At 39.4% G+C, this 14,621-nt stretch overlaps 1 protein-coding gene across 1 annotated transcript in view; it reads left to right on the plus strand.

The window, feature by feature from the left end:
- The window catches only part of PRKCE (protein kinase C epsilon), a 726,422-nt gene that overhangs the window by 433,024 nt on the left and 278,777 nt on the right, over window positions 1–14,621 (plus strand). The window contains exon 3 of the mRNA XM_044663289.1: window positions 13,815–13,974. Within this exon, the coding sequence (XP_044519224.1) occupies window positions 13,815–13,974 (160 nt within the window). The remainder of the gene's footprint in view (window positions 1–13,814; window positions 13,975–14,621) is intronic.

Here is a 14,621-nt window from a genome sequence, read left to right on the forward strand (position 1 = left end):
GTCTCTTGTTTCCCACCCCGCACATCCAGACTGTGTTACCTGCTGGATTCCAAAGCAGTATTGGATTGAAGTAAAGAATGCCTGTATGAACAAATCTCCCCACAGCTTTACCCCTGAAATTTGTCAACTGTTCCATATTCTGTATTATTTACTGGCAGGTGGTTGGAAGGAACCAAAGGTAGAATGATGGTCATCCCCAAAGTCCCTTTCCTCCCATATTCTGGAAATAGGCTCTGAGGTAGACAGGAGGCCCTTGTTCTGTGATAAAAAAGAAAATATTGGTGATCAGAGAAATTAAACTCCTTGAATTCAGGCTTTCCTGACTGGGAGAGAAGCAGTGTTGGTGCTGGAGAGAAAGGAACAGTCTATTATTTCTCCAAGGTTGGGGATTGCTTGGCAGAGACAAAGGTGATGAAGAGCAGCTGACTTGGAGCAGGATTGGGGTGGGGGAGGATGGTTTAATCTGAAAACTTCTGCTTTCTTTTTGGCTTCAAAAGCAAGCAGGAAGATTTTATTCCAAGAGTGCTGCTGAGCTGGTGATTGGCCCAGTCCCCAGCAACATACCATGTGTTTCCTCAACCATTCTTTTCAGTATATTAAATGACTGAAGTTAGCGTGGCAAATTAGCCAGGTTCCTGGACCCTGGATTTCTCTCTGTAATCTGCTTTAAACATTGTGTTGATGTGAGTGTATGATAGTGTTGGGTATAACAGTGAGGAGTACTAAATATTCTTCTACCTGGCCCTTTCTCTCTCTCAACATTTTATTTGTTTGCTTGTTACATTAAAGTTCCTTTATCTCCCTTCTTTTTTAATGTAATATAATCAAAATTATCCATTTTTTCTGTCTTGCAAAGCTCTCTTTTCCTATCCATAAATGATAGATAATATGGTTCATGTTTTTCTCTTTATGTCTATGTCATGTATCCATTTTAATCTTATCCTTGGTAAATAGTACAAGTTATTTACTGGTCTATACCTTTTTTCTAGCTCAGAAAAATAGTTTTTTGGTAATTTAAGTAATTTTGTAGTTTGGTAAATTAATTACCAAAATTAAATTTTGGTAAAATGGCATTGAATAAGAAGATTAGTTTAAGTAGGATCATCATTTTTATTATATTGGCTCTGCCCACCCATGAACAATTGATATTTTTCCAATAATTGAAATCTGACTTTATTTGCATAAAAATGTTTTATAATTATGTTCAACAGATCCAGTTTTCTTACACAAGCCAGAAAACTTTTCTCCTAAACTCTCCTTTTTCTCAAAAACAGATTAACACTTTTATTTTACCACCTGCTGGCATTTTCTTTTATCAGAGACAGGGCAACTGAGCCAACAGTTTCTCTTATCATTTTCACATTATGAAGCAGTGGAAAGAATAGTAAACTTAGCAGTGATTCCCAAAGTGGGTGCCACTGCCCCCTGGTGGGTGCCGCAGCAATCCAGGGGAGCAGTGATGGCCACAGGTACATATATCTTTCCTATTAATTGCTACTAAAATAAAAAAAATTAATTTCCAGGGGTGCTAAGTAATATTTTTCTGGAAAGGGGGTGGTAGGCCAAAAAAGTTTGGGAAACACTGACTTAGAGGCTGGAAGACCTGGTTCAGATCCTGACTCTGACAATAGTTGTGTGACCCTGAACAGTTATAAGTATATATATATATATATATATATATATTCAACATATATAATATACCTATTTATACATATTATTATAAGTATAATAATACCTTTGCCTGCCATGGTTTTTGAGGAGCTTAAATAAGATAAGGAAAAGGAAAAAAAGAGCATTTATATAGTGACTACAATGTGCCAGGAAATATGCTAAGCACTTTGCCAATATTGTTTCATTTGATCCTCTCAACACCCTGTTAAGCAGGTGATATTATTATCCCCATTTTACAGTTGAAGAAACTGAGGAAGACTTGCCTAGGTTCACATAGCTAGTAAGTGTCAGAGGTCAGATTAAAACTCAGTATTCCCTGACTCTTGGCCCAGTTCTCTATCTGCTATACTACCTTCCTGCTTACAGATAAAGCTATCCAATGCATTTTAGATAATGTCAGATGTTACCTAACACATTTTGAAGAGTGTAAAACCTATGTAAATATCAATTATTAAGATGGAAAAGTCAAATATAATGTATAGTTCTTACTCTGGACTACCCCAACTTAAACTCTCTAATTAGATTCCCTGGGAGATAATTACCCTTGGTTTCAGGTACTCTGTGGATCTATACTCCTGTAACTATAGTTTAGAAGCCCTCGCCAGTACATTTACCTTCAATAGTCAGCTAGAACACATAATTAGCTCAAATTTTTTTTTTACTGAAAATGTCATAAGTTTTTACTGAAATGTCATAATAAGGAGAGTAGTAATAAAATATTCCCCCAGATGCATAAAGAGCAATGGTTCCCAAACTTTTTTGTCCTATCACCCCCCCTTCCAGAAAAAAATATTACATAGTGCCCCTGGAAATTAATTTTAAAAAATTTTAATAGCAATTAATAGGAAAGATAAATGCACCTGTGGCCATCACTGCCTCCCTGGATCACTACAGCACCCACCAGGGGGCGGTGGTGCCCACTTTGGGAATCACTGATATAAAGGGAGTTAGTGGTACAGTGGATAAAGTGCTGGGTCTGGAGTTAGAAAGAAAATTAATAAAATCCATCCACAGATACTTCCTGGATTGGTAACCCTAGACAAGTCACTTAACCTCTGCCTCAGTTTCTTCAACAGTATAATGGAGATGATAATAGTATCTGCTTGACAAGATTGTTCTAAGGTTCAAATGAGGTAATACTTCTAAAAAAGTGCTTAGCACAGTGCCTGACACATAGTAGGTGCTATATAAATATTTATTCTCTTTTCCTTTCCCTAGAATTAATGAGAAAAGTCGGCAAATGCATAGTGTATACTAACTAGTAGAGTAGGATAGAAGTGGGAAATGCACAAGACTAGATTAATGGACAGCTCCAGCACTACAGAGTCAAGATATCTTTCCTTCTCATGGTGTCCTCATACTGCTCTCTTGGGTGTAGTGTTCCTGCCAGGCATGTCCTTCCATTGGGTTCCCTTGATCTGCTGCTCTCTGAAGCTCAGCTTGACTTCACAGCTCTGCCTGTTCTCTCTTGGGTATAATATCTCTTCCTGGGTAGCTCATTGTGAGACGGTGATGTCAAACTCATATAGAAATGGGGCCATTAAAGTGTCCATGTACCTCCCTGCAGCTGCATATTAACTCAGAACAATGTATTAACATTATCTATGTTTTATTATATTTTTATTTATTTTATTAAAATTTTAAAATTACATCTTAATCTGGTTTGGTAGCATGAAACACCATTGCCAACAGAGGGTCGGGGGAAGAAATACCTTTTTCCCAGACACTGTGGAATAGGTGCAAGGGAAAAAGGTGAAGAACAATTCCTTTTTAATTCCCTTCCTCAATATCTGAGTCTCTCCTTAGTTGCCAGAAATGACTCTTCTCTGAACTAATACACTAATAAAAACTAATAACTGCTCTTGTCTCAGTTGACTGTAGAGTTGGTGAACTGATTTTTTTTAAAGGCTGACAGAGCCATTTCTGAACCTCAAACCATACAATGGCTAGCCCCCTCCCCTCCAAATCCACACACTTTGATTAAAGAGCATGATCATACCTTCTAAGGAAATGTAAACACTTTTTGTATTTCCTTTATGTCTTCTTTATAGATAAATGTGGAGAAGCTAGGGGAGGTTGATATGAACTGATAAAAAGTAAGCAGAATAAGGAAAAGAATAGCTACAGTGATGATAGCAATGTTAAAGGAAAGAACATAAACAAAATTAAACTTAATGCTATGAAATTATGATGACCAAGCTTGACTCCAAAGAAGAGATATGAGGATCTATCTCCTCCCTCTTTTTACATAGGTGGGAGAGTCATTGGATGGATGTGCATCCAATCCAAGTCTATAATGTTATACTTGATTTTTGAATCAGTTTTGATTAACCTCTAATTCTTTTTTTTTATATTTTACTATGAGATGACAGAGGAAGTAATAATTTGAAAAGTTTAGGTGATAAAAAATATAATAAAATTGTAAATTAAAGAGCAAAACTAAATGAAATATTTCTAAAACCAATAAATAATTGGAGACCAATCTTTATATTATATGAGTTTCCCTGAGGTTTTGCTAGTTTTTCTATGGGTGTGGCATGATGATTCCATTTTCCTTTGAAGGAAAATGCCTACTTTAATAGGAGTCCTTGGGGTGTTTGGTAGATCTTAAGAGCTAACCTCTTTCATCCTGATCAGCATCATCTATGGCCTTTGACTACATCTCCCCAACCTCCAGGCCTGATCTATTCTCTTTCTATCTATTCTTTGACCTTTTCTTTGCAGGCACTTAGTACCTTCTTCTCACTAGTGTATAAGCTTCCTTGAAAAAAGGTTTGGTTGGGCAGCTGAGTGGCTCAATGGATTGAGAGCCAGACCTAGAGACAGGATTCAAATCTGGCTTCAGACACTTCCTAGCTGGGTGACCCTGGGCAAGTCACTTACCCCCCATTGCCTAGTCATTACCACTTTTCTGCCTTGGAACCCATACACAGTATTGATTCTAAGTGGAAGGAAGGATTAACAAAATTAAGAAAAAAAAAAGGTTGGTGCCTTATTCATATTGAGGTATCAATTACTGATTTTTAACAGAAATAGAATTCTTAAATCAAAGCACTAAAGTTTATTATAGAGAAACTTCTGCTATCAAGCAAGCACATCAAGATCTTTCAAGTGCTCCTACAATTCTACCCCAGAGAAACTTTAATCCATTTAAATACACAGAACTATCAAATCAGTGTGACAGTTCATCCAACAACATACTCAGAGCTATAAAGGGTAGATAAAACTCATAGTTCTTTCTTCCCAGGGTATATTTCTGGAAAAAAAATTTATCTATTATTTCAGATATAGGATTTTAAAAGCACCCACTAAGGGTTAGGACCCTGGACTAAGTGCTGGGGATACAAAAATAAGGAAAACGGGCAAAAACTGCTCTCAAAGGACTCACCATCTAACACAAGAGACACTTCTAAGGACTAAACCTTAACTTTATTAGCACGAGCTAATGATACCATCTTTCATGTCTCAGGACTTGAAGTACTGTTTCCTGAAAACCTGAACTCGGGGGAAGTTTGTGCTTCCCCCCTCAGCTACCCTCCCTGCAGTTTTAGCTACAACTGTATTGCTCAAATATACTGCCCAAACTTCAGCAAACATTTTGCTTGGAAAGCTTACAGTTTTCAGAAATGTTAGAAATAGATTTTCTCCCCCACACAATGACTGGTCCTTCCATGGGATTTCTTTTAAACTTCATTTACAGCAGTTAACCTGTGGGGCACCCACTTGGCAGTTAGTCCTGTTTAAAAGCTGTCAATACTATAGTATCCTAAGGGGAGCCTTTAAGGAGCAAAACCAGGCAGTTCAGGGTCTTTGTATTAGGCACTGCTCTGCCACTGGGAGCCTTGTCAGCAGCAGGAAGGGCTGCCCTCCAGTGGTTTGCAGAGCCACTTCTGTGCCTAAAAAATGAAGGACAATAGCGTGCCCTCCCCTGCCCTTCCACGTTCCCATATTAAGGTTTTCCTGCCTTTGGCATTCTCATCTCTGCATACACAGAAGCAGTTTCAAAGTTACATCAGAATTCGCTGCAGTAAAGAAAGAGTATTAAAAAGGTTATTGATCTAAGGAGGTAATGAAAACAGTTCTGCCACATCACCGATGGCCATTGAATTCAGGGTGTAAGTTTCATACTCTGTCCACTAGGAGTGGAGAAGATGAAGGATGGATCAGTTACACTGCAAGATTCTGCTAGAAAACAGCAGTAGATTTTCCTAGTGTTCCTGGTCAGAAATATGGTTCAGGACCTTTCTATACAAGGAAGGCAGATGAAGAGAGGAGGACAGGCTTATGACTTGTGCAAATATTCACCCCAAAATAAAATTGAAGACAAATTGGGTCCCCCAGAGTTAATCCCTTTCCCATCAGAAAGTCATTCAAGGGAGTAACTAAATGACTCAGTGAACTGAGAGCCAAGTCTAGAGATGGGAGGTTCTCAGTTAAAATCTATCCTCAGATATTTCCTAGCAGTGTTACCCTGGGCAAGTCACTTAATCCTCATTGCCTAGCCTTTACTAGATTTCTGCCTTAGAACCAAAACCCAGTATTGAGTCTATGATGGAAGATTAATTTTTTTTTAAACCCTTACCTTCCCCCTTGGAATCAATACTGTGTATTGGTTCCGAGGCAGAAGAATGGTAAGGGCTAGGCAATGGGAGTTAAATGACTTGCCCAGGGTCACACAGCTAGGAAGTGTCACATTTGAACCCAGGACCTCCCATCTCTAAGCTGACTCTCAATCCACTGAGCCTCATGATAAGATTTTAATAGAAAGTCATATAGTCAGCTAGCTTATTATTTCAACTAGCTTTATATTTCTTCTTTTTAGAAAATATTTCATTTTTTCCCTATTACATGTGAAAAAATTTTTTAGCATCCATCTTTTTTTAAGTTTTGAGTTCCAAATTCTTTTTCTTCTTCTGAGTGTCTCTTCCTCACTCCGTCCCTGCCTTCCTCCTCTCTCTGAGACAGTAAACAATCTGATATAGATTTTACTTGTATATTGTTTTATATATAATTAATAATAATATGAAATATACTATATTTAGCTGAGAACCAAGATGGGCTTTGGGGATTAAATCATATGCCTTCTATCTCTTTCCTCTACTTGTTGGTTTTCTTCCTTTCTTCCCTTAATTCAGCTCCTAGAAAAATAATGTTCATTATATTTTGCAGTACGCATTCTATTTGTGGCTTTTCCAAAGCTTACCTTTTCCTAAACTTGATTCTTGAAACTTGAGAAGAAATTTTCTTCTTCTGCATCAGACTTGGCCCATGGTAAATTTTATGGAATGCTGCTAGAGACTAGGGTTGGAGAGGGATTAGAAAAGGCTTCATTTGGAACAAGGCTTTGTGGGTTATGGACTGCTTTGCAGGCTGGAAAAATCTCTGCACCCTTTCTCAGGCTAGATGAATTTTTTGTTCATTTTTAAATTCATAATTGAGGAAGTGCTACATTTCAGAGAGAAATTAGTGAAAATAAAGATATAATTTTTCCCCCATCCAAGATGGAGGTCCATGAACCTCAGATTAAGAATCTTCAATTTAGAAGGTGGTATTTGAACTTAAGCATTGAAGTAAACCATGGATTCCAAGAGGTGGTAGTAAAGGAATGAATAAATTCTATGCATGAGGGATAGCTGTACAAAGGCATAGAACTGAAAAATGCTAGCCTATGAGCCTTAAAGTATTTGAGGAGGACCTTCAAACCCTAAATTGATGTTGCATAAAAAATTACTCTTACTAAATTGTGGTATTTGGGGAAATTTTGTAGCCACAGAGATTTGGGAACAGAAATTTGTTGTGGGAGATGAAGGGCTAATCAAAGAAAGTTCTCCCAATAGAGAGCTCTCCTATTGCCTGTGTTAAGGGTAGGGTATCTGATATAAAAGGGAGTTAGGCATGTATTTTCTATTTTAACCTAATAAAACATAGATTGACTGTTACTGTTGCCATAGACCAGTGATTCCCAAAGTGGGCGCCACTGCCCCCTGGTGGGTGCTGCAGTGATCCAGGAGAGCAGTGCTATAGCCACAGGTGCATTTTACGAAAAAGGTAGAAACATTAATACATATATCTTTCCTATTAATTGCTATTAAAATTTAAAAAAATTAATTTCCAGGGGGTGCTAAGTAATATTTTTTTCTGGAAAGGGGGCGGTAGGCCAAAAAAAGTTTGGACCATCACCTATAATGACAATCCTGCCTTGGGACCCTTTTGCAAATGATGCTTTGTTCGAAATCTCTGAGCATTAGGTGGATACTGCCATGATCACTGGAAAAATCATTAAGAAAGTAAAGCTGATAGAAAGACCTGCATGAAGTGATGCAGAGTGAAATAAGCAGAACCAGGAGAGCATTATACACAGTAACTGAAATTTTGTGGGAGGATCAAATGTGATAGATTTTACTACTAACAGCAATACAACGAACCAGGACAGTCTTGAGGGACTTAGGAAAGAGAATGCTATATACTTCCAGAGAAAAAGCTGTTGGAGTCAGATTGCAGATGAAAAATATGATTTATCACTTGTTTATTTGGGAATATGCTTTAGGGTTTTGGTTCTACAAGATTATTAGCTTATAAAAATAAATACTATGGAAATAAGTTTTGCATGATAATAAATGTATTACCCAGATTAAATTGTTTGTCAGCTCCAGGATGGGAGAGGGAAAAAAGGAGGGAGACAACATAGATCATAAGATTTTGGAAAACTTCCGTGGAAAATTGTTATTAAAATTTTTAAAAATTTTAAAAAGAAAGTAAAGCTGAGAAAGAAAAAAGTTTATTATGTTAAGATTTGAGACACAAATCTTAAAAGTGCCACTGGCTCCCTTTCCATTAGGGAATGCAACAAAGGAAATGCAACATGTAGACAGTTTGGAGGATCTCTGTTCAGACACTCCTGATGGACATTGTTTGAAGCTCTGGGGAGATATAGATAGCATAGAATAATCTCTTTGTGAGGAATTAATTGCTGTTTCCCTTTTCCTGTTTTGAGTAGAAAATGTCTTTAATGTATTGTGTGAGTTCAGCATGAAGAACATGTTCTTTGACATTATATAAATATTTACTTAATGCTGAAAATTTATTGTCATGCAATAGCCATTTAATTAGAAAATATTGCAAACTCTGATTCTTATGGGTATAAAGGATACCCCTCTTTTTGGTTTTGATTTTTGTCTGTCTTCCTCCTTTTTTGGCTCCCCACTTGATCTTTGCATTTTTTCATCTCTGAAATGGATCAGAGATGAAAGCCTTTGCAATAATCCATTGAAATGGAGAAATAAATCAGCTATCTCAGCAATTCTGGAGAAAATGTTCCACTTGGGTTCCCATCAGGATAAATTAGAGGACTGTATTCAAAGTGGAGTTGTTGTAACCCTTGAGGGCTAAGTCCTAAATGTGATAATTGAAAGTGTAAAGGCTGCCCACCTCCCTCCTCCCACACCCTAACACCAGAACATGCTGAACAAATAGCAGCTGAACATTCTGAAGGCAGGGGCAGGCACCTGCTATAAAGCAGGGAATCTGAGTTAGAGGAGCATAGGGAACGAGGCAGAAAAGTTCATGGTGTGGACAGGGAACAGTAAAGAGATAATTAATTTGGAGAGTTGGCATAGAGGAATAGTGGAAAATAAGGACTGGTAGTTTGTATAGCTAGATGGCACAGGAAATTCTGTGTTCAGTCAGGAAGACCTGAGTTCAGACACTTACTACTATGTGACCCTGGGCAAGTCATTTCACCATGTTTGCCTTAGTTTCTTCATCTGTTAAATGAACTGGAGAAGGAAATGGCAAACCACTCAAGTATCTTTACCAAGAAAACCCCAATGGGGTCACAAAGTATTGGACAGGGCTGAAATAATGGAGCAACAACAACACCTAGTTTGAAGTATTTCCAAAATCATACCGGGAAGTTTCTATTTATTATAAGGTCATAGATTTAGAGCTAGAGGAACCGAGAGGCCATCAACCCAAGTCCAACCTTGTCACAGATAAAGAAACTGAAGCCCACAGAAACTGTTACTTTTCTATAGTTATAAAGATTTCTGAGGCAGATTTAAAAATCAGGTTTTCCTAACTAAAAGTTAGGAAAAAAAACTAAAAAACTAAAAAAAAAAAAAAAAACAACTAAAAAAAAAACTACTATGGCTCAGTGGTTTGAGAGCCAGACCTAGAGTCCAGGGTTCAAATCTGCACTTAGATACTTCCTAGCTATGTGACCCTGGGAAAGTCATTTAACCCCAAAGGCTTATTGATCACTCTTCTGCCTTGGAATCAATATGCAGTATTGATTCCAAGATGGAAGGTAAGTGTTTTAAAAAAATAGCATAGTAGGAAAAGAGAAAAGAGCCCAGGACAGAGCCTTGGACACTCATCATTAATAGGAGTGATCTGGAAGAGATTTAGCTAAGAAGCAGTGGTCAGATAGGGAGGAGGAGAACCAGGTTAAATTAGTGTTACAGAGACCTAGAGAGAGGAGAAGAAGGTGACCAGCAGTTTCAAAGGCTACAGAGAGTTCTGGAAGGCTGAGGACTGAGAAAAGACCACTTTGGGTTCAACAATTAAGCAATTGGAGCTATGCTATTTTATTTCAAGATGGAAGCCAAACTGTAGAGTTAAGAAGAGATCAAGAGGAAAGAAAGTGAAAGCAGAGATTGTACATGACTCAGACTCAAGGCGTTTATCCACCAAAGGGAGGAGAGGTATGGGACAATAACTCGTGGGGATGGACAGACCAAGTGAAGCTGAAGGAGACAAGGGCATGTCTGTAGGCAGTATAGGGAAGGAAGAGATTGCAGTGCAAGAGTGAAGATGACAAAGGGGATGTTCTTATAGAAAAGACAGGATGAGACTGGATCATTTGTGAATACAGAAGGGTTTGCTTTGGCAGGAAAGGCCACCTCTTCATGTGAGAAGGTAAAGAAGGACACAGGGGTAGAAGATATCTAAATGAATTGAGATGAGGAAGATGAAGGAAGAGAGAGGGAGATCGCAGATAAAAGCTTTCATTTTTTCCATGAAATATGAGTCAAAGTTCTCAGTTGAGAGAGTGTGTGGGGGAGTAAGGGGTGCTGTGGGAAGCAAGAGGAGGGAGAAAAGGGTTGGGCTGGCATGTTGAGTGTGGGAGGTATAAAAGAATTGCCTTGTGAGGTGAGGGTCCAGTTGAGATTATGTGACATGAGTTTGCAGTATGTTGAATGGGCATGATTGTGCAGTTTTCTCTAGTTTTATTTGACAACGTTTAAACAGGAGCTTGCAATTTAATAGAGGGTAGGTTATAAGACATAAACAAACTTCTCATGTGGCCTATGAAAAGTCATATAACCTCTCTGCCTCAGTTTCTCCATCTGTAAAATGAAGGACTCAGAATAGATGATGTTCACAGCCTTCTGTGGCCCCAAACCTATGATACTGTGCTGTCTAGACCCAAATCTGCATTAGCTTCTTAGTTCAGAGAGAAGTCGCCTTGGCCTGCTCAGGAAAGGAGGCAAATTAAGATAAGATAAAAAATGTAATAAGAAATATAATGTGGAATCCTTTCTGGTTGACTGCAGAGCATTCTGCTGATGCTATCATGTTCTTCACTCTGTTTCAAGGTCTCATGGTCACAAAGGCTACGAGCTATTGATTGGCAGGAAAAAAACGCAAGATTTTGCAATCTACAGACTGAAAGAAGTGGCAAATGGCTTAGTTAGTAGTTTGCCTCAGATAACCAGAGTTGCCATTTGCATGGAATAATTGTGTGGGTAAAACATTCACATATAGGCTAGGGCAAGTGTACAACTACTCTTTCTTTCTTTCTTTCTTTCTTTCTTTCTTTCTTTCTTTCTTTCTTTCTTTCTTTCTTTCTTTCTTTCTTTCTTTCTTTCTTTCTTTCTTTCTTTCTTTCTTTCTTTTTCTTCCTTCCTTCCTCCCTCCCTCCCTCCTCCCCTCTCTCCCTCCCTTCCTCTCTCCCTCCTTCTCTCCCTCCCTGCCTTTCCCCCTTCCCTTTCCTTCCCTTCCCACTTCCCTTCCCTTCCCTTCCCTTCTCTTCCCTTCCCACTTCCCTTCCTCTCTCCTCTCTTTCTCCCTCTTTATCTCTTCTATCCCCTCTCCCCTTTCTTCCTTCCCTTCTCTCACTTCTGAACTCCCTTGCCTAGCCTGGAAATATAATATCCACTTATGATCCCAACCCCACTACTGGTTAACATGGAAGCCTTGACCGGCTATATTTTCTCACCTGAGCCAGTTAGATAATGTGATAGCTTTCCACTCTCAGGATCTCACTATATTAGTGCTTTACTTAGTATAGATCCCTGATTTAGCATTAGCCTCACTGTAGCTCAGAATTCCTGAACTCAAGCAATGGGCCTCAGCCTCTCCAAAGCAGGGACCACAGACCTGCTTGCCTAGTGCCTAGCGTCATTCAAAGACAGTCAGTTTTCTGCAACTTTGATGTCAGCCATCCCAGAATTCCCTGGTTGGCTGTTCCAAAGATATTTCTGATTAGCTTTATGCCTTTATAATAAACTGCAGCTGTATCCTTGCTATTTATTCCATCAGCCAAGTTCATGATTTCCAAAGAGATTTTTGGGAAAGTTGACTAACTCCAAATAATGATCCTTTGTGATAACTCTCCCCTGACATGCGAGGTGACCCTCTTCTTTGTCTTAGGCAGCTCATAAATTGGGTCCAAAACAGCTGTTTGAGTACTCTGGCAGGTCAGCCTGGCTTTGTTTTTTCCTTTAAGTCAATGGCCAGAGCAGCTGACCAGGCAGCATAAGTTTAAGGTGTCCAGGGCATGAAATCCAGGCCTTGCCCAGCCACAGAAGTAACCTTTTATTTGTAAATGTGAGGACATTTTCATTTCCTGGGAAGGACCATTTCAAGCAGGTGCACTGGTAAAATTGTTGTTTGCAGTCCAACATCAGTGCCAAAACACATTGGAGGAGCTTACTTTCTCTTCCAGAGTCTTTACTCCATCTTTTGGGCCTTTCCCATGCTCCTTTTCTCTTCTGCTCTTTGTTTTCCCTTTCCTTCCATTCCTTTTCCCTTTCCTTCTCCCCTTTTCCTATTAAAGGAATTGATAAATGAATGAATGCAAGCCCTATAAGGATTAAATGTGTTCCCCTATCCAGGAGGGCTTGCATCTTAAAAGAGGAACCCAGAAAGGGTAACATTTATTCAATTAAATGAGTTTTTCATGTAAGATTTTCAGGCACCATGGTAGGCTAGTGGGAGGCTATATGGGGACAATGGTGAGGGCCTCCAGTGTCCATCCCATCACCCTTAGGAGGGACTGGTGACTGGTTTTATGGAATGTGGCTCCTGATTCTCACCCTCCCTCATAAGCAGTCAGCAGTCTAGATGCAAACCCAGAGTTCCCAAATGGAATCATATCCTACCTCTTGCTCTGCTAGGCACAGATGTCTGCTTTGGGATGCTTACTGGCTGACCGGGGCCGCTTTCCCAGAAGGAGACTAGTCTTTGGCATTTACTCTGGGATGTTCAGAGATTTGTCATGGGCTGGTTCTCCAAGTGATATCCCAGTGGTTGTAATGAGAACAATTTTTCTTCTCTCTGTCTCGAGAACTTCCACAAAAGTCTTGGGGTTTCAGTTCTTCAGGAGGTAATGTGGAAGGAGAAGAGATGAGGTGGGCTGGGAGGAGGGAGAGTCAGATATCCTGAATAGTTGAGGAAGAATTCTTCCCCATCCCCAGTAAAGGGACGATCCAATTTTTAGTATCACTTTCTGTCTCAAGTCAGACTTATGAAGAACATGAGGGAGTTTCTGGATTTCCTTTTGAAACTATTTTAAGGGTAGCAGAAATACTTGGGTCCATTGAGAAAGAAAAGAGATTTGCAACATAAACTCAAGGCTTGTAGTGTTGGCTTGGTGGATTGAAATCTGAAAATGTCTGATACCATATAATGTACAAGGATTTGGACCTTTGCCCCTGATCACTGTTCTCATGTGTAAGCATAATATGAGGGCAGTTGGAAAGCTGTTGGTTTCCAAGTCACAAATAAAGTCCTCTTCCCAATCTGTCGCCTGCAGGCTTTGTGTCAATCATTCAGTGATGGAGTAGTTTCTTATGGAGAAACAGAGTATTTAGTCTCATTCACCTTGTCTTTACTTTTCCTCTGCCTTCATCTCTTCCCAGCACCCAAAGACAATGAGGAGCGAGTGTTCAGGGAGCGAATGCGGCCAAGGAAGCGGCAGGGGGCTGTCCGCCGCAGGGTCCATCAAGTCAATGGCCACAAATTCATGGCCACCTACCTTCGGCAGCCCACCTACTGTTCTCACTGCAGAGACTTCATCTGGTAAGGCTCTTCTTCCTCCCAATTTTTTTTCCTTTTCTTTAGTTTAGAGGTCTGGCAGGGTGGAGAGGGAATTATAAACTAGATTTGGAAAGCACCAAAAGCTTGCCCTTTTATTTCTTCCTAATTTAATTAAGTTCTGTGAGTCATTAATGAATACTTTCCATGCATTTGGTAACATCCAGCTCTACGCTGGATACCATGAAGGGTAAGAAGCAAGATGGTGTATTACAAAGAATACTAGAGAGGGAATCAAATTGATGTTCCAAGCCAAGGTCCTTCACTAACTCTCTGGTCAAGTCACTGATCATGCAGAAAATGAGATAACACAGACATTCCCCAGATGGTATATTCATCTCCTAATCTAGGGAATGCCAGCATTTATCATCTAAGTAGGTAAGCATCTATCATCCTCAAAGGTAAGAAAGGATCAAATGCCACTGTTCATTAGAATCCAGTTAAACATTTCCTGAAATACCCTGTGTTTGGGTGGTTGGATTTGGGAGGTAAGTCTCTCTCTGTCTCTCTGTCTGTATCTCTGTCTCTGTCTCTGTACTCTGTCTCTGTCTCTTGTCTCTCTCCTCCCTCTCTCCCTTCCTTTTCCTTCCTTCCTTCCTTCCTTCCTTCCTTCCTTCCTTCCTTCCTTCCTT

The sequence above is a fragment of the Gracilinanus agilis genome, chromosome 2, assembly GCF_016433145.1.
Source record: "Gracilinanus agilis isolate LMUSP501 chromosome 2, AgileGrace, whole genome shotgun sequence".
Taxonomy (NCBI): Eukaryota; Metazoa; Chordata; class Mammalia; order Didelphimorphia; family Didelphidae; genus Gracilinanus; species Gracilinanus agilis.